We start from the raw sequence: 26,297 nt of genomic DNA on the forward strand, positions 1-26,297 counted from the left end.
CGGCACGCGGAATCGGCGAATCTTCCCGCGGCCTCCTCCTCGGCCTCTCACGATGTTTTTTAATCCCCGCCGAAGGGAATACGTCAACGTCGCAAGCTCGCGTGCAAACTCCGCGGCGACAGGATCCGTCCGGACGCGCAATTTCGGCAAAGCCACGCTCGACACGCCTCCTTCGACTTTATATTCATCGCTATACGCGTGAATTACCCCAGCCGGGCCTTCCTTCCGGCCGCTTGCGGCCAACTACCGACGTTCGACTTAATCGCGCCGTGTAAATTTAACCTTTTAACGCTCGACTTTTTTTATAAGTGTTTTAAGAATTAAGATTAAGAAAATTAATAATTAATTTTAATTAATTAATATTAAGAAAATTTGAGTTTTTTTGAACTGAGACCATAAGTAGTGACAACCAAGAAGGATATCAAAATTTTATATTGGTTTTTTTATCGTTTGTTTTTTGTTTATTGGTAAATATGACTTGGGTCCTAAAAGCATACACGAAATGAGCAACCTATACAGAGAAAAATGAAGGGTAATCTGTACGACATAACTCTGATAGTCAGCTTGACATTTTGGAGCTGAAACTTTACTACATTTGTGAGTGAAGTTTATCATGCAGAACGTCAAGCTTACTATTTCAGAAGAATATCTTATAGATCACCATTTAGATAGTCAATCGTCCCTTCATTTTTCGCCGCATAAAAAACTGTAGGTTTCACGAAAATAGATTGATTTCTTGATTCTCGTGCCCACCATATTGCATTCGCCATTTTGAATTTCTGTATTCTTTTCATTTCACATTTTGCATCTGAGAAAGCTTCCAAATCTATAAAATTATAACAGATATCAATCTATTCATTTACAACGCACCTCTAGATGTCAGTAACAATGCTAACTTGGAATTTGGCAAAACATGTTATCATCAAAACTGAGCTAAAAAACAGACTAAACCGAATCTACACACCATTTTTTAGAAAAAGAACCACCACCTTTACGGTGGTGCGAAGAGAACGAAAATATCTCCTTTTTTTCTTTGACTAAGTTATGGATTCTTAAATGCGCGTTTCTGCTAACTATAGTTACCAGCAGGCGTTAAAGGGTTAAGTAGACCCCCCTCCCCGAGTAGATTTCTCAACCGAAGCTCTTTATCGGCGCCTCGCACTCGACGGCGTTCGACGGTTAGATCGGCGGCGACGCCTCCTGCGAAGGACGCCGGATGTGCCGACCTTTCGCGATCCGGTCGTCGCTGTGCTAACGATAATTCGTAGCTTGTCGACCTCTCGCTCGCATGACGCACCGCGCGGCCCCGAAATGCCTGTGTTTTCGGGGCGCCTCTGCAGCAACGTGCAACGAGGAACAAGTTTATTCGACGGGCGTTTCGTCCCCGCGTTTCGGTATGTGCCAGGCGCCCGTCGGGGTGGACGGCGCCCGTTTAATGCACTGGATTTCGGCCGGATTCCCGCGAATTATCCGCGGAATTCGATCGCCCGGAGCGCGGAAACGCCGCGCCCTCCGCCCTCGAGCGTGTTTCGGTGTTTTACGCGTCGTAAAACGGCGTCCGACGGCGGGCGCTAATAGCCGCGGTTACCTGACGCGTTGGAAGCGATATCCCGCGCTTTGGCGGCGGCCGCGACGAGCACGTCGGAGCACGCTAATCGGCCGCGGCAGCGCTCGCTTGTTTTGACCTCCCGCGAAATCCCCGGACGAACGAACGGCACGCTCGCGCGGGAAACGACCGCGCCTCGTTCGTCGGCCCTTTATCCTTCGGATCATCGCCGTCGACGGTGAACGTTCCGTCGATCGGCGAGGCGCGGCTCTCGCGCGTCCTCCGAAACTGAATTACGCGCTGAATTGAAATGTATTGCCGCATACTGCTCGGCGGAATAGCCTCCACGCGCGCGACGCGCGCAACTGAGTCATTGGGATTTTATCGTCGGCTTATCAGGTTGTCGGAATTTTATCGGGGCCGCCTTGCCCCTCTCCCTCTTGTCATGATTGATTTATTATTTACTGATTCATCGAGGACGAGGTGTCAAAGCAGTGATTAGTCGTTACGATGGATTTACGTTAATGTCCTCTCCGAGAGATGAACGAGTGATAATAAATGAGAGCTAATTATATACCGTGTGTCGAGGCAATTTGTGTGTCGAGGCCGATCGATGTGCGAGCTTCGCTCGTAGCCGAGCGTAAAAGTCGAGTCGTGAGGTCGAATTGCTCCCTTTTGTTTCACCTTTTCTCCCCGGTTACGGCTGGGACGTTTGTGCCGCTTCGCGCGAGTCCGCGATAAACATCGCGGCATCGGCGAAGCCGCTCCTAAAGCCGTCGGAGAACGAATCGCCCAAGTGGGTGAATAAATTTCGTATACTGTTATTGCCCGCTATGAATTTCGTCGAATTTCCCTGCGAAATTATTCGCGGCACTCGACCGCCGCCGCCGCCGCCGCCGCCGCCGCCGCGATCGGCACCGAATTAGAACGATCCAGTTCAGAAGATTTACAATAGGCTGGCCGACAGCAATTATGCGCCGGAATCGAGCAGCGGCGTCCGCGATAGAAAATGATCCTCTAATCGGCGCTGCGGTAACTGGCGTCGGCCTGATACGATGATACACCAGAAGTAATCGAGAACAAATACGCACTCGTCCGACGGGATACCCGCGCGATTTACTTTGTCCAGCTGGGTCAGCTAATTATGCGGACGCGGTGCTCTCATAATGTGTGTCATCGTGGGATTCCCGAACCTGCGTCAATTCGCTCGGATAAAGTTCGAGTTCCCGCCGTTTAAAAGCTCACCGTTCGGCAAATTAGCGTTTAATTTAGCGTTTCACGTCTTACTTCCGTACGTACGCGCGTTCACGCGTGTCTGCGTGCGACGATTGACGGCGAAAACATTGTCGGGTGAAATAACAAAGGGAATGTCATCGGGTGTGAAAAATGAAAAAATAGCACAAAATGGAGAATATGCGCGCGCGAGAGAGGAAGATATGTGTATATAAAGGGGGAAAAAAGAGATTCACTCGCGGGTTCCTATTAAATTACACTCCCCATCGCGTTACCACGCGTTACCTCTTTCTTTTTTTTTTGGAATTTCCGTGCCTCGAAATTATGATGGAAAAAAAAACAATGTGTAACGTGCGCTTTTCATCAGGATAGATCCGAGCGAATCACACACCCGCGCGCACCCATTTTCATATTTTTCATTAGCAGCCGCGAGCGCATTATCACAGACTCGCTGCGACGCGGGGCGCCTCTTTGAGACGCCATCGCCTTTAAAATCTACTTTTCTACCTTTGGATTCGACATTTTCGCCGGGCACGCCGTTATCGCGCAATTTCTGCGAGCGGCGATCTTCGCACGTACCTCGACATATTTCCGGATCGTCGCACCGTCCCGACCGAGCGGAACTCCACTCGAGACATTTAGAGACCAAGACGAGGCCGAGCGAATTTCCATGGTCGCATCCAGGCGATCTCTCCTCTCCTCCCTCCTGTTAATTTGGAAGCTCCTCTCGCCGCGGGCTATAACGCGTAGCTATAAAAGTCACTCCGCGCGCTCCTCGGCGATGCTCGCGGCGCGTTTTCGTTAGAAAAGCGCTGATCCGATCAGCTGCAGAGTCCTCGGAGGACACTTTGTCGCATTAAATTGAATACGAATAATCTCCGTGATGGCGTAACTACTCATTACTCACGACGTGGTTTGCGGACACACAAGCCGTGTGCCGTCGATTTGTCGCTGATGTGAATAAACAAGAGGACGGGATTACGAGTTGCAATTTTTATGCCTTAGCGCACGGCTTAGGGGGGGACATTCTATGTGTGCCTGAGTGTGTGTGTGTGTGTGTGTGTGAGAGCGCGAAGCTTTCGCGAAATAAGGCGAGATCTCTGTGGAACCATCCCTCATCCGCGCTCATGTATCTCTTTGTGCCTTCGGGCGGGTAAGAAACTCTTACCGTCTCCTTTCACCCCTTCCCGCCCCTGCGCCGTCCATCCCACGCTGGAGAAGAGAGGGTTGCGCGGGGTTGATTTGTTTGAAGGAAGATGCGTTATTCAAATGAAACGTGTCTCCTCCGGCAGAAGCGACAGCGCCGAGATGAGGCGCGACGCTACGCGGGCGAATCCTCGAAAAACGCGAGTCCTGCCGGCTCCGTTCGAGCCGCCGCGCCGAGAGGGCGCGAAGTCAGCGCTGCCATTAATTCGGAAGATCACGAGGGCAGCTATCGCGGTGGACGGTAAGCCGCAAATTTGCCTAGCGAATTACGCCGTTTCATTAACCGGTGAACGTTGTCGCTTCGTCCTCGTATGCGCGCGCGCGTTGAAATCCAGACGTTTCATTTATTCCGCAAACTGAGGGGCGCCAGCCAATTTTTTGAGGATGCCGAGACCGCCGAGAGACTGCGTCAATATTAACAGGCGCACACGCCGTCGTCAACGTCTCGTTAGAAATTCTAATGTTTCGGAAAGGAGCTTATGACTTTCAAAAGAAGCGACTTCAATTATTAACATACTCCCGCGCGAGGCTGCCGCAACGCGCGAGAAATGGCGTTGGTGACGACGATCACCAACACCATCGCCGCCACCATCACCGTTACTACGAGCACGACACGGCGCGAATCGGTTTAACGAGGGACGAGATCGCGATTCATCCGCCACGGCAATTCAAATTGTATGTCCTCGACAATTCGGCAATTAACAGCCCTCCGCGAGGCGCATCGCCAATTGTCACGAATTAATTGCTCGCCTCGATGTATATACGATTTGTATATGTCGCACGATTCTCGCAAATACGAATAATTAAGCTTCGCGTATTTCGGCTCGCCTGCCAGCCGCGGAATTTGGAGGAACGCGCTGCGAGTCGCGCGGAATACACTCTGCGCGCGTTTACGCGCTCACCGATACACCGACGACGCGCCCGGTAAGATTTCGTTCGCGCGTCCTCCCACGAAGAAGTCCTGGAAGCCCCAAACGCCACAAGCATTATAATCTACTCGCGAAGCGTGATGTTTCTCAATTTTCGCCGGCACTGAAGCATGCAGGGCCAGCGGGGAGAAGGAGGAGACGACGAAGCGAAGCGGAAGATCGCACGCGTGAGGTTGCTCGATTACGTGCGAGCTACTCCAATTTCACTCCGATGAGAGCAGAATTCGACTGCTTTATTACAACCCCTTGAATTAAAGCAGAATATAGAAAGAGAGAAGAGAAGAGAAAAGAGAAAAGGAGTGTCGATTGGTTTATGACGATTCTGCGGCTAGGCGGAACTTTCGCTCGCGCCGGGCGGGTACAAGAATGCGACTTTAAAGTTACAGAGAGAGAGAGAGAGAGAGAGAGAGAGGGATAATTCCTTTACAGTATATTCGTAGTAAATTCTCAAAGTCGGGTCAATTCCCTTCATTGGCACTCTCGGACGCGGATGAGTCGATTATAATTACACGGATCACTATCCGCCGTCGTAATCTCTTCAGCCATTTCCTCTGTGCAATCCCGGGGCCATTTGGCAGAAATTTCAACGAAATCCGACCGCGAGTCGAGCTCTCCCTTTATCGCCGTGCGAAGACAACGTTTCCCCAGGACGGTTTTCGGTGCTTTTGCATTCGACCATCGTCTCTTTTCGCAGAACGAAAACGCGGAGGGACGAGCGAGAGTTGAAAGAAGGGTGAGACAGGTTGGGAGAAAGAACGAACAGAAAGAGAGAGAGAGAGAGAGAGAGAGAGAGAGAGAGAGAGAGAAAGAGAGACAGAAAGAGAGAAACAGACCAAAAGGGAGAGGGAAAGAAAGGGGGGGATACGCAGGTAGAGAAGGGTGGCGTGACAAAAAAGCTAAGAGAACATTTTTCGTCGCTGGCCGCTGGAAAAAATAGGGGAGCCGGCGAATGCGGAGAACGAGGGGAACCGCAGGTTGTATCTTTTACGCAAGCCCGTCCATGGCGTTCTCTCTCCGCGAAAACGATGACAAAAGATTAGACGCAAGGGAGACACGCGGAGACGGGCGGGGGGGGGAGGGGGGGAGAGCTGTCCCGGTGGAGAGACAGTGGTGAAAAACGACCTGGCGTTAAGGCGCGTTAGGGGAAAAAAGCGAGGGGAGAAAGTTTTGATCGAGAGACAATGCGTGCTGATTGCATGCCTGGGACGGATGGAATTGTATTTTTCAACGGGATGCCATTCGCGAAATTGCAGGCCGCGTCGGGTCGCTCTGCCGGGCGGCTCCTCGTACTATCATTAACCTTATTATTATTATTATTATTGCTATTATCGTCGTTGCAGGTAACCGACGAGCGACCCCGTTGCCCGCGGCCGCGCGTTCCATGTCACGCACGCGCGACATTTGATCCGATGAATAATACACGAAAGTATATCGCATGCGAATGTACCGCGAGAATGCGCGCGCGCGCGCGTTTCGGGATATTATATATTATATGTTTCGGGATATGTAATATCCAAAATATCTGGAGTACGAAATCGCGCGCGCTTCAGTTCAGCCGGAGATCCGCGGGCGATGCAATTCGGACGGTCAATAATCCGCGACTGAGAGAGCGAGCCCCGTCAATGAAAGCGGCCGTTGAACGTCGCGATATCCGCGCAAGAAGTCCCGTATTCTAAAATATCGAGTATCTGTGGTATTAATGGCGCGTCTCAGCCGATAACGGCAACGCCGGTGGAATTATACGCGTGTTTTCGTGGCGCGCGCGCGTGAGACACGCGACAGTTTAAATTGACGCCGGTGGCGGAACGTCGCGATAGTTAAGCCCTATATATAATTTGAATGTCATCTGAATTTGAAAGCCGCCCGTCATAATGGTGGAAGCTCCAGTCCAAGAGACACGGATGGTGCTTTTAGCTGCAAGTTTCGGCGTCTACCGACCCACACGCGCCACAAACGCCCGGACGCACACAAACGCGCACTTGACATTCGACAGAGGCATACGCGTGCACACACCGCGCGCGATATTATATTCGACGTCGGCGGAAGAGAGAACTTTGATGAGGTTCGGTCTGCAGTTGCACCCGCAGGAAGTTTCCAAAAAGCCATTGTATACCCGGCGAGAGAGAGAGAGAGAGAGAGAGAGAGAGAAAGAGAGTGGGTTACGCGCCGGAGCGGTTAGTAATTTTGCCCGATGACAATCTCGCTCGCATTATAATTGTAACACGCACAATGCGCGCGATCCCAGTAATCGTGTATCGCGGATTTATCGTTTGAGCCTGATTTAAATTAGAAGCTGTAGAGAAAGAGAGAGAGAGAGAGAGAAATAAGACGCGAACGAGAACTCGGTCGCGTCGCGGTTATACGCTGTGCGGGAAACCCGACGAGCGATTAGCGTGTGATTATACCGCTTGTTTAAATATTTATCCTCGAAAAATGCGATGCATCGCCCTGGAAATTTTCTCCCTCACCCCCGTGCCCCCTTCTCCTCTCATTCCATGAATATTAAAAACGCATAGATTATTAACTTGGAGAGGCTTTTGAGGTCGCGGCGAAAGTCATCGCGCGAAAAAATTACTCGCCATTTTTCGCCGTTGCTCGTTAATATCCATAAAACGGTTTGCGCGAAGAGCGTATTAGACTCGCGGACGTGACGTGTAGATTGCACGCGCAAAAAGCCGAAAAAGGATAAAAGAAGAGAAGAGAAATGTAAGGGCATATCATCATCCCTGTAGGCCTCTTGATGTTTCGCAGGCAAGTAAGATGGTAATTAAATCGCAGCGCGGAGGCAGAGGGAAGCTTAAATTTTAAGTGCCCTCTTGCCGCGAGAGTGAATAAACCGGTTTAATGCCGCCTTGTGGAGGATACGAGAGCTTTTTAGTCATCTTCGCGACTGTCACGGCAGACTCCGGTCAGACGGTATCTTTTCCAGCGGAACCTGGTCGCAAACTCGCGGCTTCGTCCTCAGGTATGCTAAAAATTTCGATGGAAAGCCCGGCGCAGACATCTCCGCGCGCCGGACATTAGTATGAATCAGCGAATAACAAAACGGCGTATGACTCCTCGTGCGGAATCAAATTGAAATTTGGCTTTCTTCGCGGGGAAATTTCGATAGCAAAAATTTTGTAGTGAAATAGAAAAAAGTGCTTCATTCGTTTGATGAAGGTAGCTCGACTTTTTTAAAATTTATTTTGCACGTTGAACAGTTGGAATATTGTATATTTTTAAAGCCGCTGTATTTAACCGGCGGCGATCGAATATTCGATAAACGATCGATTTTGCCGCGAAATTATGTCCGATTACGAAGAGTTAATCCGCAAACGGATATAATGTTACTCGCTGTACGGCGAGCCGGCGAACCGAGGAGATCTCATCGATTGATAATTAATTCGCGCTAAAGCCCCCGTGAAAGAAAAAAAAGACACCCAACGGTAGCCGCCGCACCGTTCGGTGCGCGCGCAATATTCGCCCGGCGCAATATTTTATCCAGGCTCATCCGCTGCCTCCGCTCGAATCGCGACATTAAGATGTATTTTAAGAGCTTCTCCGCGTTATGAATAAGACATAAGCCGCGCGCGGACGGGATCAGTGAAATCGTCTCGTCGCTTGATATTATTCCTTCACCGAAAAAAACATTCGCCGAGCGGCTTAATAGGCCCGCGCGCGCCACATATCGAGGGTCGTTCATACGTCCAACGCTCTCCCCCCCCCCCCTGGAAAAACGGAACTGCTCATCCACGCTCGGTTGCTAAACGCTTTCGACACAATGAAGCGAGGTAAGCTCATCGAACCTCGCCGCGATCGAGAAGCGCTATCGACGAGCTTGCACAGCAATAAGTTACGGCAGGAGTCGAGGCGACAGCTGGTCGTCAACCACGACGGAGAGAGCTCGAAGAAAAACGTAAATACATCTCCGTCATCCTCTCGTCCATCGGACAAGAGTGCAGCAACGAACCGACATTTACAGTACTTCGCGCACCTTCGTCACTTCGACATCTGTTATTAACCGGTTGTTACCGCGGGCGAGCTTGTTAATAGCGGCTCTCAACTTCGCGACAGTTTAACGCGCTCCCTCCTTCGTTACGTCTGTACCGTTTAGCAAGCAGGTGTGTATGATCGACGTCGACGGTACGTTCCCAAGCTTGACATTAAATCTTTCATGTCCACTAATAAAGCAACGCCGCGACGCGACCGCACGTCCGATGTAGTCCCCGGGACGAGAGCTCCCTGGGAATTCGTTGACGGGGCCGAGATGCGCGAACGAGGAGGAGTGACGAGGTGTTTCGCCCGAGCACCCTCGTGGCGCATTTAATTTCGCCCGGTGGGGCCGTTCCTGGCCCCGAGGGGGGTTTGGGGAAGCGGCAGGAAGGGGAACGGGAGTGACTAACTGCTTTCGGGTTTTCGATTTTCGTTCATTCCCCCTTCCCCCCCTCCCCCCCCCCGCCGCGCGTCGTTTGCATCGCTAAAACAGTCTCGATAGTAATCCACTGTTTATGTAAATCGCACGGCCGTAGATTTCCGCGAAAAACGGCGGCAACGTGAGCGCGGGCGCGACGTCGCGCTTCGTGTTCGAGTCGAATAAATCCGATCGCGAATTACAGCCCCCCGCCGCTTTTTACTCTTCCCTTTCCTCTCCTGTCCCCCTTGCCGCCGCGGCTCTCCGGCGGCCCCAGACCGTTCGTCGCCGGTGGATAAAGGGTGCTTTTGAGCGGACGCGCAGATGCGACCGGCCGGTGCATCGAGCTGAAATATTTTCACGTCGATCGAGCCGTCGCCGGCCGAACGTTGGCTTTATGTCTCCCGCGCTTGTTTGACAAATACGTTCAAAGAAAGAAAGAAAGAGGACGCGCGCGCGCGCGCGCACGATACATCCCGCGAAGTGGCATGTTAATTAACGGCGCCTCGCCCCTTAGAGCCGGCGCGACGGTCAATTTGCCGGGCCGGCGATTTAGCGGCCGATCGAGCTAAGTCCGCAAACATCATCGACACACACACACACGCGCGCGCATTACGTCGGTTAAACAGCTGTGCGCTAATGAGCACAAACAGACGCGAGTCAAACGCAGGAGAAGGACACGCGCACAACGACCGCTCCTCCGCGCGGAAGACGATGTACAAGTGTCGGGTTTGCGCGGGGTGCCGCGGGTGGAGGGGCAAGAGCCGGGGGGGCTGTCTTCGCGCTAATTACCGCCACAGCTCGTCGATATTCTCCGCCATTAGGTGCCATTATCCGTCGTCGTCATCGTCATCGTCGCTGCGGAACATCGCTCAACTATGCGCTCGTACGCATATTTGCTTTCTCTTGCGGGGAAACGCCGCGCCTCCCTGCGAAAATTCCGGCGCGCGAGGTCGGCGAGGCGTGGGGTTCGTGCGGGAGTTCATAACAACAGCGGCGGCAACATCAATGCGTACATAGGCATAGGCATTACACGCACACAAAATGGCAGCAACAGCAACAACAACAACAACAATAACTCGAAATTTAATCTAACGGATTGCACCGACGATCCAAAAGTTACCGCCGCCGCTCAACGTATTTCCATTATTTAGCGCGCCCGGCCGCGCGCGCCATTAACTGATTAATTCTGTCTAAGCTGCAACGAGCTGTATATAGGAATTCTCCGAAAATTCGGGAAATTCGAGAAATTCGGAGCGGGTGAGCGGGGAGAAGACCGGCGCGCGAGATGGCTCGTGTCTCGCGAGCTACGCTCGCGGAATCGCGGGCTAAAAGGATAAAAGCCGAAACGCGAGGGCTCCACGGGTCGACGTCGGATTCGCGCAGGAGGGCTTGGTTGGAAAGGAACGGCTCGAGTCTCGCATTAAAGCCCCAAATATCTGGCGAAATGTCTCGGGGATATCTCATGCGATTTCTCCCCGGCGCGGCGCGACGCGGCGCGGCGCATCCTCCTTCAACGCACGGCACCTGACGCGTTCGTGCGCGTAAAAGCCGATGACACGTGCGGCACATAAACTCGCGAGAGCTGAGAGCAATAATCCCCCTTAGCAGCGCCGCGCTAGTCGACGTCGTCGGGTCGACGCTTTCAATCGGCCTGTGTGCGTCACGACTTTATTAAAAAAATGTTTACCGCACGTGTGCGAGCCTGTCGTAAACAGAGGCCGGGGTATTTCCACCGCGCCGGAAGGGGTGGATAGTCTCTCGTGGGAGATCACGTGAGATTCTCGCGCGAACGTGGCAAGAGATGCGAGCTTTGTTCTCTCTCTCTCTCTCTCTTTCTCTCTTCCTTTATAACCACGAGAGATCGCGGTCGTAATTCTACGGCCGAGCCACGAAACGCTACGGCGTCGTACTTTCGCGCTCTTCCCTCTGAAATTCGTTCGAAAGCGTTCTCAAAAATGTAGACGCTATTCGGCCGGAAACCGGCCTGGAACACTTCCAAGCACACATCGCCGAGGAAGCTGTTGACGCGAAGCGCGGGGAGCCGATAGCTCCGCGTCGGACTCCCAAGTAGACCGCGGATGTTCGTGCGGATAGGAAGAATCAATAACGGAACGCGACACGTGGCGATGGCGGCGGCGGCGGCGGCGGCGAGGGCGGCGGGGGCGGCTGAGTCGCACGCGCGGCCGAGGAATTTTTCAAAATCGATTTTCCAAGGCAGACACCGTGACGAGAAAAGAAGCACTTGGCGTCTTCCGGGCATCCGGCCTGTCCGATCGCGAAAATAGTGAAACTGCGATTTCCGCAAGACGGCGACGACGACGACGACGACGACGCGTATTGGCTCCGTCTTTTTTCTCGCCCCTATCGAGCTCGCTCGCCGTCACGGCACGCCGCAGCGGCGCGTGACAAGGCCGCGAACAGTGCGCGACGAAATCCATTAGACCCGCGGGAGCGGGTCTGAATTCGCCGTGATTTTAATGCTAAGACGACTTAGAGCACTCGGAGGCATCGGAGTCGGCGGCGCGGGCGGGCGCCGGGTCGTCTCCACTCCGGGCGACACTCGCGAAACTTTTCCGCTTTCTTCCAGGACCAAGACCCTGCATATTTCCCGACATTTAAACTTATCCAGCAGCTCTCGAGCGACGAGACGGCGCGGCGCGGCGCGGCGGGACGGTGTGCTCCGTACGGTAGCGGCGTAGCCGCAACTTTCTTCCCACCCCCGCACGTCCGTCTGATTTTGCCTTCGCGAGCGCTTCGCGTCTACGTAATTCCATGAATATTGAAGCGGCCCTTTCTTATCTTGCACTTGCATTTGCTCTTTGTGAAGCGCCACCGGAAATGGGTCGCGAATCCGCTCGATTGAGCGAAGAAAAACGCGTGCGCAAGAACTTTTCTCCTTGTCTGCGCGCCGCGGAGAGAGAGGGGGGGCGACGATAACATCGTTGTGAGACATTTGCGAAAACGCGGCGGTTGATAGAACGTGCGCTCCAGCTGGTATTATCTCTCGCGACGGCGAAGACTCGCCGGGAAATATGGAGATTACAGCCTTTGAGACTACCCCCCGTGTTTACGAAGAGCAGAACAAAAAAGTTCAAAACAAAAAAAGAAGACTAGATGTTTTTGCCGAAATAAAAATTTCGGTAGATTCGCGTGTTTCTCTTCGTTTCGACTCGTGAAGCTTGTGAAAAACGAAATATATATCTTCCGATAATTGCACAACATTTTGCAATAACCGCGTAGACCTCGCGTGTGTGTCTGGAGCGACAAACTATAATTTTTCCTACGCGAATACGAGTCATGTAAGAGGTAATATAATATAATAAACTGGAGTAATATGATATATCGTGCGGCCACGGGGCGAGGGAATGATTCGCGAGTACCGGTGTTTACTCGTGCAATCATCTTCTAAATTACGACGCGTTTATGATCGCGCACGTGTCGATGAGAGATCGATGCGGAAGGCAAAGAGGATTATTGCATTCGCGCGCGGGCTCCGACATTCCGTACCGAGCTCGCGGGAGAGAGAGAGAGAGAGAGAGAGAGAAAGAGAGAATGGAAGAAAGAAAAACGGTAATATCTACCTTTCACGGCCGTTAATTAGACGCGTTTTATCGAGCGTACATATTCTACGTGATGTAATTGTAATCATTCGCGCTGATGTAAAATCAGATGGTACGGGGATAAGATAAGAATTGTCAGGCATTCCTCTTTATTGGGATATCATCTAGCCCGGTTAATCAAACGCGCCTTCGCGGAAAGAAATGGACATGTTGAAAATTATCGGACGTAAACAACGAGGAACACGGGATCGCGCCTGCCGAGGTATAAACATCGCCGAGGTCACACATTGATGAGGAACGCGGTCGTTAGTATTTTTGCTAGCTCGAAGCACGAGCATGAGAAAAAATATGTCGGTGTATATCGAGAAAGAGACTGCCGCAGCAGTGATTCGTTAATTTTTTTTTAAATTGACACTGCGCATAAATATTATGCACAAAATATCAGATTAATATTCATATAAAGTGTTGCAAAAAAGCCAGCTTCAGTACAATCAGTATGGTTTTTCACTCGTCAAATATACTATATATCTTATCGATTATCATTCTCAAGGTTCCGCGTATAATTTTTCGCAGAATAAATATTTCCGCAATGATCAGAGAGGAAGCAAACAACAGTGCTTCTCGCAATTCATATTTTTATTAGACTACATATGAACGCATATTATCGCGCACTATTTTTTATTATCTCTGGCCGAAAACCAATGCGATTTATATATGAGCATACATTGTAAAATATGACGTTTTCTGAGCGTTTGATTTGCACACTCACCGACATTCGTTGACTCCTGTGACTCTGCATCCGCCCAATGTCCAGTCCCTCAGCATCCAGGACGAGTTCCTTTTTTCACAATATTTTGTCGCTTTTTTCTCTTTGTTTATCTCTTTTCTTTCATTAATTTCGATACGATTTAAGGAAAAAGAATGGCGAGACAAAGAAACATATATGGTCGCGTTCAAGAGATGAGATTTTTATCCCAAAAAGAAGTAATTCGATATTGCAACGTTCCGAGAATGTATACGTGAGACGCGATTCGCGTAGAATCAATCGCGAATGAAAATTACGACGTTTAGACAAGAGAGAAAAAACGAAATGTTTTGTTTCGCGAACGGTAATTCGAAAGAAACGCACGTCCTATTTCGTAAGAACCAAGTTGTAATGTAAATAAACGCGCGTACCGAATTTATCGGTCATTTCAAATGAAATATCGTTTCTGACACGCGTAAAAAATGTAGAATGTACGCGTAGAAAATTGATAAACTCACCAGACATGAAATTTATCAAGCCAAATAAGATAAATAATGGTGAATTTCACGTGCGATAGCGCAATTCTGATCAAATTTTAACATTACACATTACTCGAAGCAGGAGTTATATTGATTGAATCGCAGCAAATAATTCCGTATCTTGATTTCAATATAATAACAAACTAAAGCATTTATATCTGTATCTTCTAATGATTCAGAGTAAATATAAAAGAGAGAAATATATATTATATCTTAAAGATTCTGTTGTGTAATACGGTCATTGAAAGACACGATCTCCTGATTATTTCGAGCAACGTGTGAAAAAAGTATAATTAAATCGCATTGATTTTCTCGAGATATTGCAAATACCCATCACCATAAAAGTGTCGTTTCTTCTCTGACTCACCGATACACAGCAGACAGAGTCAGCCGCGTTCTGCTGCGGATCTGTAACATAAAATATAATTTCGTTAGTTAAACCGTTAGGTTAAAAGTTAGGTTAGGTTGAGTTCAGTTCGCGGAAGCGCGCGCGCGCAGTTACAAATGTTGATCCTTTGTCTTCGTAATTCAACGGCTTTTATTCCAATCACTCGGTTTTCGATCGCAATGAATCAAGAAGAAATGTACAAATGATCAGTGAACCTCACCTTCAAGCCGACTCTGCTCGGCCCGAACCGGATCCTCCGGTGCGGCATCGGCGTCCGTCGAAACTGCGTCCCAGTAACTGCAGCTACCGCGTGGCCGCAAACTCCAGCAGATCTGTAACAAAAAGCGAGTTTCCTCATTAGTATTACAGCGACAAATGCGCCCCGCATGAAGAATACGAAGACTCGAGACTACAAATTAGCTTCTTCAACTTAACTTAATAAAAGTTTACCTTTAAAGACCATGAAACACTGCTATTGCTTAAGATGCTCCGGATTGTCACGTACACACACACACACGCACGAATATTACACATTATACGCGCGCGGCGATCCGCCGATCCGTCCACCGCCGCGGCGTAAACAATAATGGCAGCGGTCGCGGCAGTTGCGTACTTATGAACATGTTGTTTTTAAAATCGCGCGACCTTGTCCCGCCGGGACGCGTCTCAGAGAGCCCGTAACGTTGCATAAAATTTATCTTTTTGAACAAAAAGGTAAAAAGAGGCGCTAAGTACATGCGCAACACGTATTGTGTTATTTTTAGAAATTTCAAATTATTTTTTTTCAAGTTATATATGTAATATAAAATTTTACAAGTAAAATTTGTAACTATAATAAAATTCTACAACACTACTTTGCGAAAGAAATGATATAAACGGCAATGTTTACGCTTTTAGTACTGTGCATCGTACCGCATCTGAGCGTGTATCTTTGGGCAATATAATTTATTATTTTCGTTATACAAATAAAACTTATATCTCTAACAATAAATTTCTCTATTGAATACTATAAATAAAACTCTACAAAACTGTTCTACAAAAACAATGATATAACAAAACAATAGCATCGACTGAAAAACTCTACTCAACATCAACTCTGCAAATGAGAGCGATTTGCAACCTGAAGATAAATGTATCGAAAACTCTCAATGATACACAGTCCGGTACTTCAAAAACAGTGTCTTCATTATTTACTAGAACACTGAGTTTTATTTTACTTGTTATTATAATAAATTAGTTATCATAACAATTAGTTATCATAACTTTCTCTCGCTCTCGCTCTTTTTCTTTTTCTCGCACATTTCTACTCCTGTATTCTAGCAATATTTTTCTCTCTCTTACTCTCTATCGCTTACTCACTCGCACTCACTGCTTCTTCAGCGCGCTTGTAACGCTTCTGATGTCGGAAAAGTGAGATGCACAAATCCCCTCTCCTCTGCGGTCTAACATTTTTTACTTTCTTACTTTCTTACTGAATCGAAATTTTCCGTGATCTGGACTTTATTTTAAAATATCTACACTTAGAGACAACGTACACAAAAAACACAAGGACACTTTTCTTCCTATTTTTTAAGGCTGAATCGATTGGGACTGAAAAAACCTCGATCGGTTTAGCGGGATTGCCGAGATATGAATATCTCACCTCGTTTCAACTCACAGTTTCGCGTAATATAGGCACGGTGTGCCTTTTGATCTTTAGATTCCCCGCGGCGAGTTTTATTGCCAATATTCCCTTATGGGCCTCCCGATATGGTTCATATTTTTTTCTATTATTGCCGAGGATGTTTAGTGTTTTTCCAAAGCACCTTTTTCAATCTGCCGCGGCGCCAAGAACGAAGCAAGACGCATTTCGGAGGGTAAATTCGCTCGCACGATATCATAATGAGTGAGGGAAGCAGTCGGTTAACGTGCCCGACCTGATCTCGGTCGCGCTAGTTGTCAGGAGAGGCGGAAAAAGCAAAGACCACGCGGTGACAGGTTACGTCGGACGAGTCGAGAATGGCGGAAGTTTCGCCTCAATTGGGTGAACGACGTCGACGTTTTCGCGCGACGCCGGAAATCGAGAGAACGTAGCCCGATATCCTTCGTGTCCCTGTTCGATTTAACTTCGGGAGACAAAGTTGCTCACGTTGTTACGAAACTTTATCAGCGCCGCAACAATAATACTTTTATGTTAGCGGCGATAACTCCGTTAATTCCGGGCGACGCCGGAGTTCACGATAAGAGCGCGCTAAATCAAAACGCTCGTTTAGGACGAGATGCAGAGAGACATTCGTCTCTCTTTCTCTCTCCCCCTTCTTTTTTCATTTCTCTAATCTCGTCCCCCGGTGAATGACCTCGCGATATCGGCGGAATTTAATTTGCATCAATCTCTATCGCAGTCTATCTTGGTTGCAAAACGTTTCTCGTCGACACGAGAATTACGTCTGCTTACGTTTATTGCGTTACCGAGAGAATAACTTTGAGGCGAGAAATAAAATGTCTGTCCATCATCATTAGCACGGCTCATACGTGAACTTTTTATAAAAATATTTTCGGCTTGACGGCGGTAACCTACTCTCCGCTTCTAAAGTTTCTCAATCGTCCGTGCCCCGCGAGCTGCGGCATAAAGATCGATACACTGTTTGCTCTCCGAAAAAACTCAGCTCTCCAAAATCTCCGCGCAAATATACTTTCCGCCCCGTTGACTTTCAACTCCCCGACTCGCGTATCCGTTTATCCGCGGAGAACTCGAGCGCCGTGTGTGCGCCTCGCGACCGGATGTTGTTGCATGCAAGAATTAGTCGATCATGTTCGACGAGTTCAGCACGAGCCCACCTGATGAATCTTTCGTCGCGGACGTTATCTGACTGTAAGGCAAATTGCGTATTATGCGAGAGTGCAATTACGCGTGACTAATTACACAACGCCGTGCGCGCAGTTACAGGCAATTATATATAATACACATAATTGAATTGAATAATATATATTATACATAATTGAACACGATTGCGTATAATTGCGGCGAAATATGTCGAAAAATTCACACGCCGGATAATCGACTCACACGTATCGCGCAGCTGCGAAACTACAATCGTTCGGCAGAATTGTTTGCCGATACTTCTCCGGCCTCCTCTAAAGCTATTCTTTATTTCGTGCCCGGTAGAATAGAAATTGCGAAATATGTTAAATAAATAAATAAATATAGAACGCGTGCGCGCGAATATTTTTCTCGAGGCGCACAAAGCGGCCTTTCGAAAAATCACCGCGATTGGAAATGGCCGGAAAGGCAATGTTTTGCAAATGCGAAATGCAGAGTGATTTTTGCAGAGCGAAATTCCAGCCTCGATCGGCGCACACGGGTGAGCCGCGGCAAGTCTTACTTGCTTAGATATAGGGAGCGGCGATTTCGTGGTTCGTTTCGCGGCGGCCGCGCCTTTCGACGGCGGAACTTTCGGAGTCGCATGAAAGATTCAACGTGGCGAGGACAGCTTCCGCCCGCGACACTCAAGCCCCGTTGTGGTCTTTTTCTGCTGTTACAGACATGCGCTGGCTCGTTTGCACCTGCATCCTCACGGCGACGACGGTGCTCTGCTGCCGGCAGAGCGAGTTTCAGTGCGCCAACGGCCGCTGCGTCACCCTCAACAAAGTCTGCAACGCGTTCGACGACTGCGGGGACGGGAGCGACGAGACGCGTCCATGCTCGCGTGAGTGAAACTTTTGCCCGACCCGACGACTCCCGCATGCCCGCGCCCTTCCGCTTCCCGCGGCGCGTTTTACTCCGGCTATGGAACCTCAAGGGGCTTTCAGTGCGCCGATAAATGCATATCCACTTGACGAGCTAACGCAGTCGCGGCTAACCGCGACGAGGTGGGCGCGTGGAGGAGGGAGAGCGCGAGCGCGAACGCGGGCGTGAGGACAGACAGACCGGATCGTTCAGAAATGAAATCCGCCAGCGGAGGATTAAATCCTCGACTTCTCTACAATCTCGTTCTCTCTAATATCTGTCTCCCTCTTTCGAAAATACGCCGAGAATAATACGGCGGGCCACGGAGAGAGAGAGAGAGAGAGAGAGAGAGAGGGGGAGAGAGGGGGAGAGAGGGAGAGAGAGAGAGAGAGAGAGAGAGAGAGAGAGAGAGAGAGAGAGAGAGGAGAGAAGGCGGGAGATATAGTTAGATAAAAGCGTTTATTATCATTCTAGGGTTAACCCTCTAAGAAGGCTTGTAGCGAGAGGAAAAATTCCAGATTTCACCGAATAGACAAATAACAAAGAGGAAAGAAGGGAAAAAATACAATTATATCGCAACGGAGCGACTAGAAAAGAATATACAAATCTAGTGAAATTTGCAGGAAAAAGAAAGGGAGGGAGAGGGAAAGAGAGAATTTCAACGGCTGGGCGGCAGAGGGTGAGAACGAAAGCGCGTAGAGTTTGACGAGTTCTCTCTCCGCGGTTCGGATAAATAAAATTGCCGCGTAAAGCGCTTATATTGTTTCCTAATGCTTTTGTGCGCTTATATTGTTTCCTAATGACCACAGCGCTCGTGTCGGTGACCGCACAATGCAGTGGTGTGTTGATGCTTAACAATATATTTTCTCGCTCGTCCACGCAATCGCACTGTTTCTCCTCGCGTCGATCGAACGTGTTCCGCCATTTCGCCAAGTCGGTAACCCGCGAACGGTTTGCTCTCACGATTCTCCCCCCCTCCCCCCCTCCCCCCCGGTTGCCAGGACGCTCCGACTCTGGTAATAGATCCCTTCATTGTTCCTACTCGTCGGCAAAGCGACTCCGTGGAACGTGCCCGGGCCGATGTGCGATCGCCGGGCGAAGACCCACCGGCCGGCCAGGCGCGAGAATTTCCACTTCGTTAGAAGCGCCGACTTCCGCGCTTTCTCGCCGTTCGCACGAACGAGTCGCGGCGCGACTCCAAGTAACGTGCAAAGGCGGAATGAAATTCCAGCGACGTTAGGAGAGTGATATTGCGAGCGCGGCGGGGCGCGGGAGAGGAGAGGAGAGGAAGAAGACCAGGAAGGAAGGAAGGAACGGACGGAAGAAAGAAAGAAAGACACAGGCTCGAGCTTGCGAGCGACCGAAAACGGCTTCATTGAGAGTTTCGAGCGGAGCACGAGCGAGCGAGCGAGCGAGCGACATATTCGAGCGCGTTAAACCGTGAAATTGCGAACGTCACAAATAATACTGATATCGCTCTCGCGTGAGAGACGCGCATGTACGCGTGGAATCGAATGTAATTATTACGCGAAAGCTTAACGCTAACAACGGGAATGACCGAATAAAAGATTAAAGTTGCGCTTTCACACGTGAAAACATAAAAGCCTCTTTACAGAAAATTGTAGAAAAAATTGTAGAACTGTAGGAAAAAAATAGTTTATTCATAGCTCCGTAATGCTTGCGCGAAGCGACGTTTACTTCGGTAATTTAACATCACTCGTTTTGCGAACGTTCTCGCGGTGGAAATTGCCCCGCGCGAGCAAAATCACAGCCCATTTAACGCGAGTCGCTATAGTGCGCGAATGTTGTCCTTTTTTTCTCTTCTCCTCTCTCTCGACGGCAGCGAGAACGCTTCGTATCGCGACGATCTCGCGCGACTGATGATCGACGGGGCAACGGCGATGCGGAGGAGTCCGAAATAGATCGCGTTTGTTCAAATTAATGACGACGAAAGAATGTTTCGCGCGAAGATGCGATCTCTCCATCGTCGCGTGTGAGTCCGAAACTAGGTAAAAAAAGGTAAGCGAAACGAAATCTGACAAAACTCGGAAACCAAAAACGAAACGAAAAATGCGCGAGTCGTCGATGGAAATAAATCAGGGCCGAGCGAAATGTTTCAACTGTCACCGCGCGGCGCGCGATGTTCCGCGCATCGAGACGAATTGACCGCAGCGGACCGAAGACCGCGAAGGGCGGTTCGCAGCAGCGATATTCGTGTTTGCAGATATTTCACGACGGTTGCGTGCGCAGACATTAAGTCCAGGCTTCATGTTAAACGATTTCGCGTTATATCCGGCGCTGGCCCGACCCTATCGACCGCCAGCGCTCGCTCGCGCGAGACGCGTAACCAAGTGCGTGCGGGAGGCTTAGGGTGAAATCCACGGGATTAGCGGTACTGCCAATTTGCGAAAAAAATTGCTTGACGCGGCGGTTTATCGTCGCGGTAACGGAAAAATCGATCGCGCTCCCGCAGCGGCGGCGGCGAACGCAGCGCAGCAGCCACTTCATTTCGCGAGAATCTACGACGTGCCCGACGAGATGATCCCATACGTAAGAGACAAGGGACGCACCCCTTAGTCAGACTGCCTGTTATCGACAGATCGTGATAAAATAGAGCAGTTCGAGCGGGCGATTCGTCGGAAAAAAAGTGCCCTCGCCCTCGCCCTGGCCCTGGCCGTCGGTGTCGTCGTCGTCGTCGTCGTCGTCGCCGTCGTCATCCCTCGCGCGCTCACCCGCCCGCGCGCACGTACGTGTCCACCTCTTCCACGGCGTCATCTAATTTCGCGCGATTTATTTTCCCGCCCTGTCACATCCATTCAACGATGCCAAGCGCCATGAGCGTCGCGCGCGCGGCGGGTCGAATTTGCGATCTCGACGTTTCGCGATAACTCAGATATACGCAGACAGGCGAACGTAGCTCGCGACCGGCCACCCGAAATAAGTCGCTCTAAAGGAGATACGCCATTTCCAAACCGCCTCACGAACGTCCAAGTGCCTCGCGTCTCAATCGACCCGACTCAAACAGCAGAACGCGTTCCGCTGTCAATCTAAAATAATTGCGAATGCATCGAAGGAAAGTTCCAAAGTCTCGAAGGCGCCGCGACGCTGACGAATTCCTCAAGCATTCGCTGCGCGATTAAATTACCATCCACCCCCCATCGACGTGACGTAATTTACTCCAAGTCGTGCGTACGGGACTCATCCGGCTGTCAGTCGCGACTTAAGCGCGCCAGCCCGACGAGAAGAAGGTTCCTCAACAGGGCAAATCCTTCGCGAGCGATGGGCTTTCCACCCCTAAGAAGTCCAGAACGGCCGGGTCCTCCTCTCGCTACATGCGCGAGCGCGACCGACGAGACTCGTCAAGATACACGATGGTCGTTTCCATGGTTGCTAGAATTTACCGAATACCCCGACGAGACCATCAGCGATGTCGTAGTCGTTTAATCTGCCAGGGGTTTTCGCCTCACCCGGCGCGTGCACGAGCAGGGACCGGCTGTGGCTCCCCTGCCCTCCTCGACTCTTCGTCGTCCTGCGCTTCTACCCCGGCCTCCCGCCCCCCTCCCCTCTGTCTTTAGCCTCGCCGGCTACAACGAGCAAAAGCGAGCGACCAACCGACCCGGCACCAAAGCCCACCCCGACGTGTGTGCTTGGCGTAATTAACCCAAGCTGCGAGATACGTTTATACATGGCGCGCGTACACACGGCGCGGCGCGACGCGATGCCAGGAAATTACTTCTGGCAGCGTGGACACCCCTTTATCCGTGCGAACGACAATGGACTTTTTATCGCGGACACGGAATGGAAATGTTTCTGATTTCGCTCGCGCCGCTGAACCCCTCGAAACGCCTCGTTGATCGAGATTAGAGGCTCGCACCAGCCCCGCCGTGCGAGACTAGCGAGTAATCGCGAGGACAAATTGAGGCGTGGGAGAGCGGGAGAGAAGGGGGAGGGGGAGAAAGAGAGCGTGGAAGAATTGGCTCGTCCGAGCTGAAATATTAATCACTCGCGCGGAAAAGTTCCTCTTGTCGAGCTAACATTATTCCTCGGTGCGACGACCGCCGCGCTGATTTCCAATGATTACTTCAAAGCCCGGCCGAGATCTGAGGGTTCGGAGACACGGTGAGTGAATGCTGCAAGCTCATGAAGCTCACGTCCGTTTGATCGTGCCATTGGCTATTGCCTTTGTCTTATGTGTGGCTCGATGAGATGCGGCGGTAACGCAGTCGCATGTCGGTCACCGACGATTCTCATCGAGTCTCATTAAGTCGCGTGTTAAGTCTGATTAAATGCATTCGAGGTACTGACTGTGCGGCCAACAGCGAGCTGATGGGACGAGACGGAAGACGTGTACGCCACTCATTACATTTTTGATAAAAGATAAATCGTCAGCTTTCGCGCGATCAAAGGAAGTGAACGTGACGGTCGATGCGTTAATAAACGATATATATCGCGCGGACGATACGATATTTTTTGCATGAGAAACGAGAGGCGGAGTGCTCGAGCACGTAGGACTACGTGCTGCTTTTCTGCGGTTCTTACATTGCGATACACACGATATAGACGAGTATCGTCGTAAGACGATTTGAAAAGACCGAGGGGGTGCGATAGCTCTCCGTCGCGCAGCGGATAATAGATCTTATAGCTCGCTCGCTTTAATTGACGTGTATGCGGTAACATTATGCACCGTCGCTGCGGCCGGGTGTCTTGTAAACAACTTATAAAGACACCATTAGCCCGCGCAGCGAGTAATTAACCTAAATTACGACCTGCGCCCTAAGAACCGGGCGCAATACATAAATGCGCTCGTCGACGTAAGAGCGTTCGACTGCAAGAAGCGAATTCTCTGGCTGACAAAGTATATATATATATATATATATATACATGCACATACACGAGGAGGTGGCCTGATTAGGTTGACACTTTTGGTTTGTATGTGTCAGCGGAAATGAAAACGTCCACAGTACGTCACTCCCATAGTTCGTTATTGCCCTGAAACCTTCATACCTCTCCGCTACATGCATACGTATGTGTGCACAGCATGAATGTTTAACTTCTCAAACGTTCAAAAATCTAGCGCTTCTACCTGAGGTATAATCGTCTTTCAACCTCGCAGTTTAGTGGCCGATAAAACGTTCCTAGAAATCAGCCTGCAAGCACGATTCGCTCAGTCATGTCTTCTCTGGCCGCCGGCTCTCTTGCGAGAACAAAACGTTTCCAAACATTTGGGAAATTACGAATTCATGCTATGCACACGTGCAACCACATCGTATAACCTCCATCCGCGCGTGATACACCTTGGGCAATGTTATAATACCGCTGGTATTTAAAGTTTGAATACTTAAACTTTGAAGACTCATAACTTAAGAAGTTATCATCGCGGGGGAGTTTGGAACGGGCATTTCGAAAACGCCGTAACTTCGACTACAAGATTATAGAATGAAAAATGGAGATTTCTGAGATTCTGTTTAAGAAAGAAACTGAAGGAAATCTTCATGTAGTCTTCCAACGACTATCCGGAGTCGAGTTAACACTACCGTCTCTCTCTCTCTCTCTCTCTCTCCCCCTCGAAACTACAATATTTTTCTACGAAACATTTTCTGCTGGAAGCAGCCGTGGTTCCCGAGAAATTTCAATGCGTCGTTTAAAACCCTGGCCACCCTGTATATATGTGTACATGTATATATATGCCGGCTCATTGCACGGGGTTAAGAAATATTATTACCCGCAGCGTAACACACCAAGCTCCCGGCTCGTTCGGTCGAGTAACCATTCCGCCGGAGGATAACGGAGGTAAGGTCGTACGTCCGCAGAACACGTGACGAGTTATCACCCGGCCGTGCCAAGGCACAAGGCGCGACATATTCCAGTCACGTATATCCATAAAGTACGAATACGTAAAAAGTCGGCGAGCTCCGTCGCGTGACGTCAAAGTCGACCATAGGTCGAAGGCGTACAGGCGATATTTGAAATCGTATACATTCAGGCATACATTCAAAACTGTTACACCTTGCGACGTAAACATCATTTTATTCGCTGGGGTCACAACGCGTGACGCAGCCGGTAACAAAAAGTAATACATCGGGCACGCGTGTGAGCGCGACGTACACAATGCACGTGATAAGTTTGCGCACGTCGCGCACTTCGGACAATAATCGGAGGCTCGACTGAGTCGACGTCGATTTTCAACTTCGATCTAAGTTACGCAACATAACATAATTTGATAGTGATATTCGACACACAATGGAGCGCATAATTCGCACGCGGTATACTCGGGGCGGGCAATAAAGAAGAAATTATTCTCAGGACTCTTCGCCGCTTCCCTGAGAATCTTCCGAACGATATTATCGATTAAAGTTCTCTCTCGCGCGCGATACGGGAAACGTAGGTTCGACGATTGCGCCGTTAAGTGTCCCATTTATCTTCCTCGTGCCTCAATGCGAAACTTTTGAAATAAAATAGCTTGATAGTCGGCCTCGCCGCGTTACATTGACTTATAAAACGACACAATTTCTCTCTCTCTCTCTCTCTCTCTCTTTTTCTTCCCCCCCCTCTCTCCCTCTCTTTCTCTTTCACTCTACTCTTTCTTGACTAGGAGGCTCTCGGCTTCTCGTGGGAAGCCTGGCTCGCCAAAGTTACGACAGGTAATAACAAACTTTCGTATTCTTCTTACTTGCGACGCAAATGAAACGCTCGAGCAGGCGCGGGTTAATTTATATCAATTACACCGACTGATGTGATTAAACCCGAAGAGGGGAGCAAAGAGATGGATTAAGAAGTTATCCCTCATATCGCGTGCTCGATATATCCCCTTCTCTCTCTTTTCTTTTCTACCAATTACCTCGGGAAAAGAGACTGACAACGCGTCCGTCTCTAAGCTGGCAATTTCGCTTCTGGTAATTCCTTTCTCTCTCTCTCTCTCTCTCTCTCTCTCTCTCTCTTTCTCTCTCGTTGTTCAATAGGGTGACGTTTGCACAGAGAGAAACCGTTCCTCAAACATTCAGGCACGAGTAAGAAACGAATTTGACAACTGATATCGCGATTAATTTGAAAAGAAAGAAAAAAACATGTAATGCTACGTGAGAGACGTGTCACGCCCGTTTTGCCTCTCGTTTGCGGCCGAAGTTCGAAGTCAACCAGGTTCAGCCAGGATAAAACAAAATTCCCTTGCGTGTCGAGGCAACGGCCCGAACGGAAGGCTAATAAGAATTCTTTAATGTAATTAAAAAGCTCGTAAAGCACCGCGGGCTATTATCGTCCATTAGGTTATAATCACAGCGGGATTGCACACAAGTCACAATGTCTCGCTCAGAGCGAGTGAGCGAGCGAGCGAGTGGGTGAAAAGTAGGTTTTTAACGGACCTGTTTTTATTAAAGCTGAGTGCCCCGCCCTCTCTATCCGCCACGAGGAGAGTGCAAGAGATCTCTCTTCCTTTCTATCTTTTCTGTCTTACGGCTCCTCCTCCTCCTCCTTCTCCTCCTCCTCCTCCTCCTCCTCCTCCTCCTCCTCTCCCTTCTCCCTTTCCTCCTTCGGGCTTGTTTCTCGCGCGGCGGAAGTAAGCGGCTTTAACTCGCGCTCGGTGCTCGACGCTCGACTCTCTCCGAGCGAAATTGCGGCGGCCAAAATTGCGGGTCTCGGTGCGCGCATAAAGGAGACCGAAACTCACGACGGCGGCGGGTACATAATCGCGACTCGGTGAGCAGGCATTTATTTAATACATGCCGCGAAGTTGTCGCAGTTGATACGCGCCGCGGATGCGCCCGCTTATAGGATCGCGTATTAGCCGTTTAACCTCTCACAAGAGTCCAAAATTACTTTGGAACTACCGGCGGGGACATTGTTAGCTCCGCGGCTGCATAAACATGATCCGCTTTTTCGCTCGTGTAATAGCGCGAGCCGATCTTAAACGATGTCTCGAGTGACTCGACGAAGGAAAGTTCGACCGACCACTTTCGCGATTGTATTATCTTAATACCTCTCCTTGCTTGTCTATTCTTATATATATATATATATATATATAAGAATATACAAGCAAGGAGAGGTATTAAGATA

General features: G+C 49.8%; 1 protein-coding gene across 5 annotated transcripts in view; it reads left to right on the forward strand.

Annotated features, from left to right (window-relative positions):
* Positions 1 to 26,297, forward strand: part of LOC105185423 (uncharacterized) — a 181,711-nt gene that overhangs the window by 113,049 nt on the left and 42,365 nt on the right. For all 5 annotated transcript variants that reach the window (XM_025296562.1, XM_025296565.1, XM_025296563.1 and 2 more), the window contains one exon: positions 18,064 to 18,228. In XM_025296562.1, coding sequence (XP_025152347.1) covers positions 18,064 to 18,228 — 165 coding nt within the window. The remainder of the gene's footprint in view (positions 1 to 18,063; positions 18,229 to 26,297) is intronic.

Source organism: Harpegnathos saltator, unplaced genomic scaffold (genome assembly GCF_003227715.2).
Source record: "Harpegnathos saltator strain DR-91 unplaced genomic scaffold, Hsal_v8.6 scaffold148, whole genome shotgun sequence".
Classification (NCBI taxonomy): domain Eukaryota; kingdom Metazoa; phylum Arthropoda; class Insecta; order Hymenoptera; family Formicidae; genus Harpegnathos; species Harpegnathos saltator.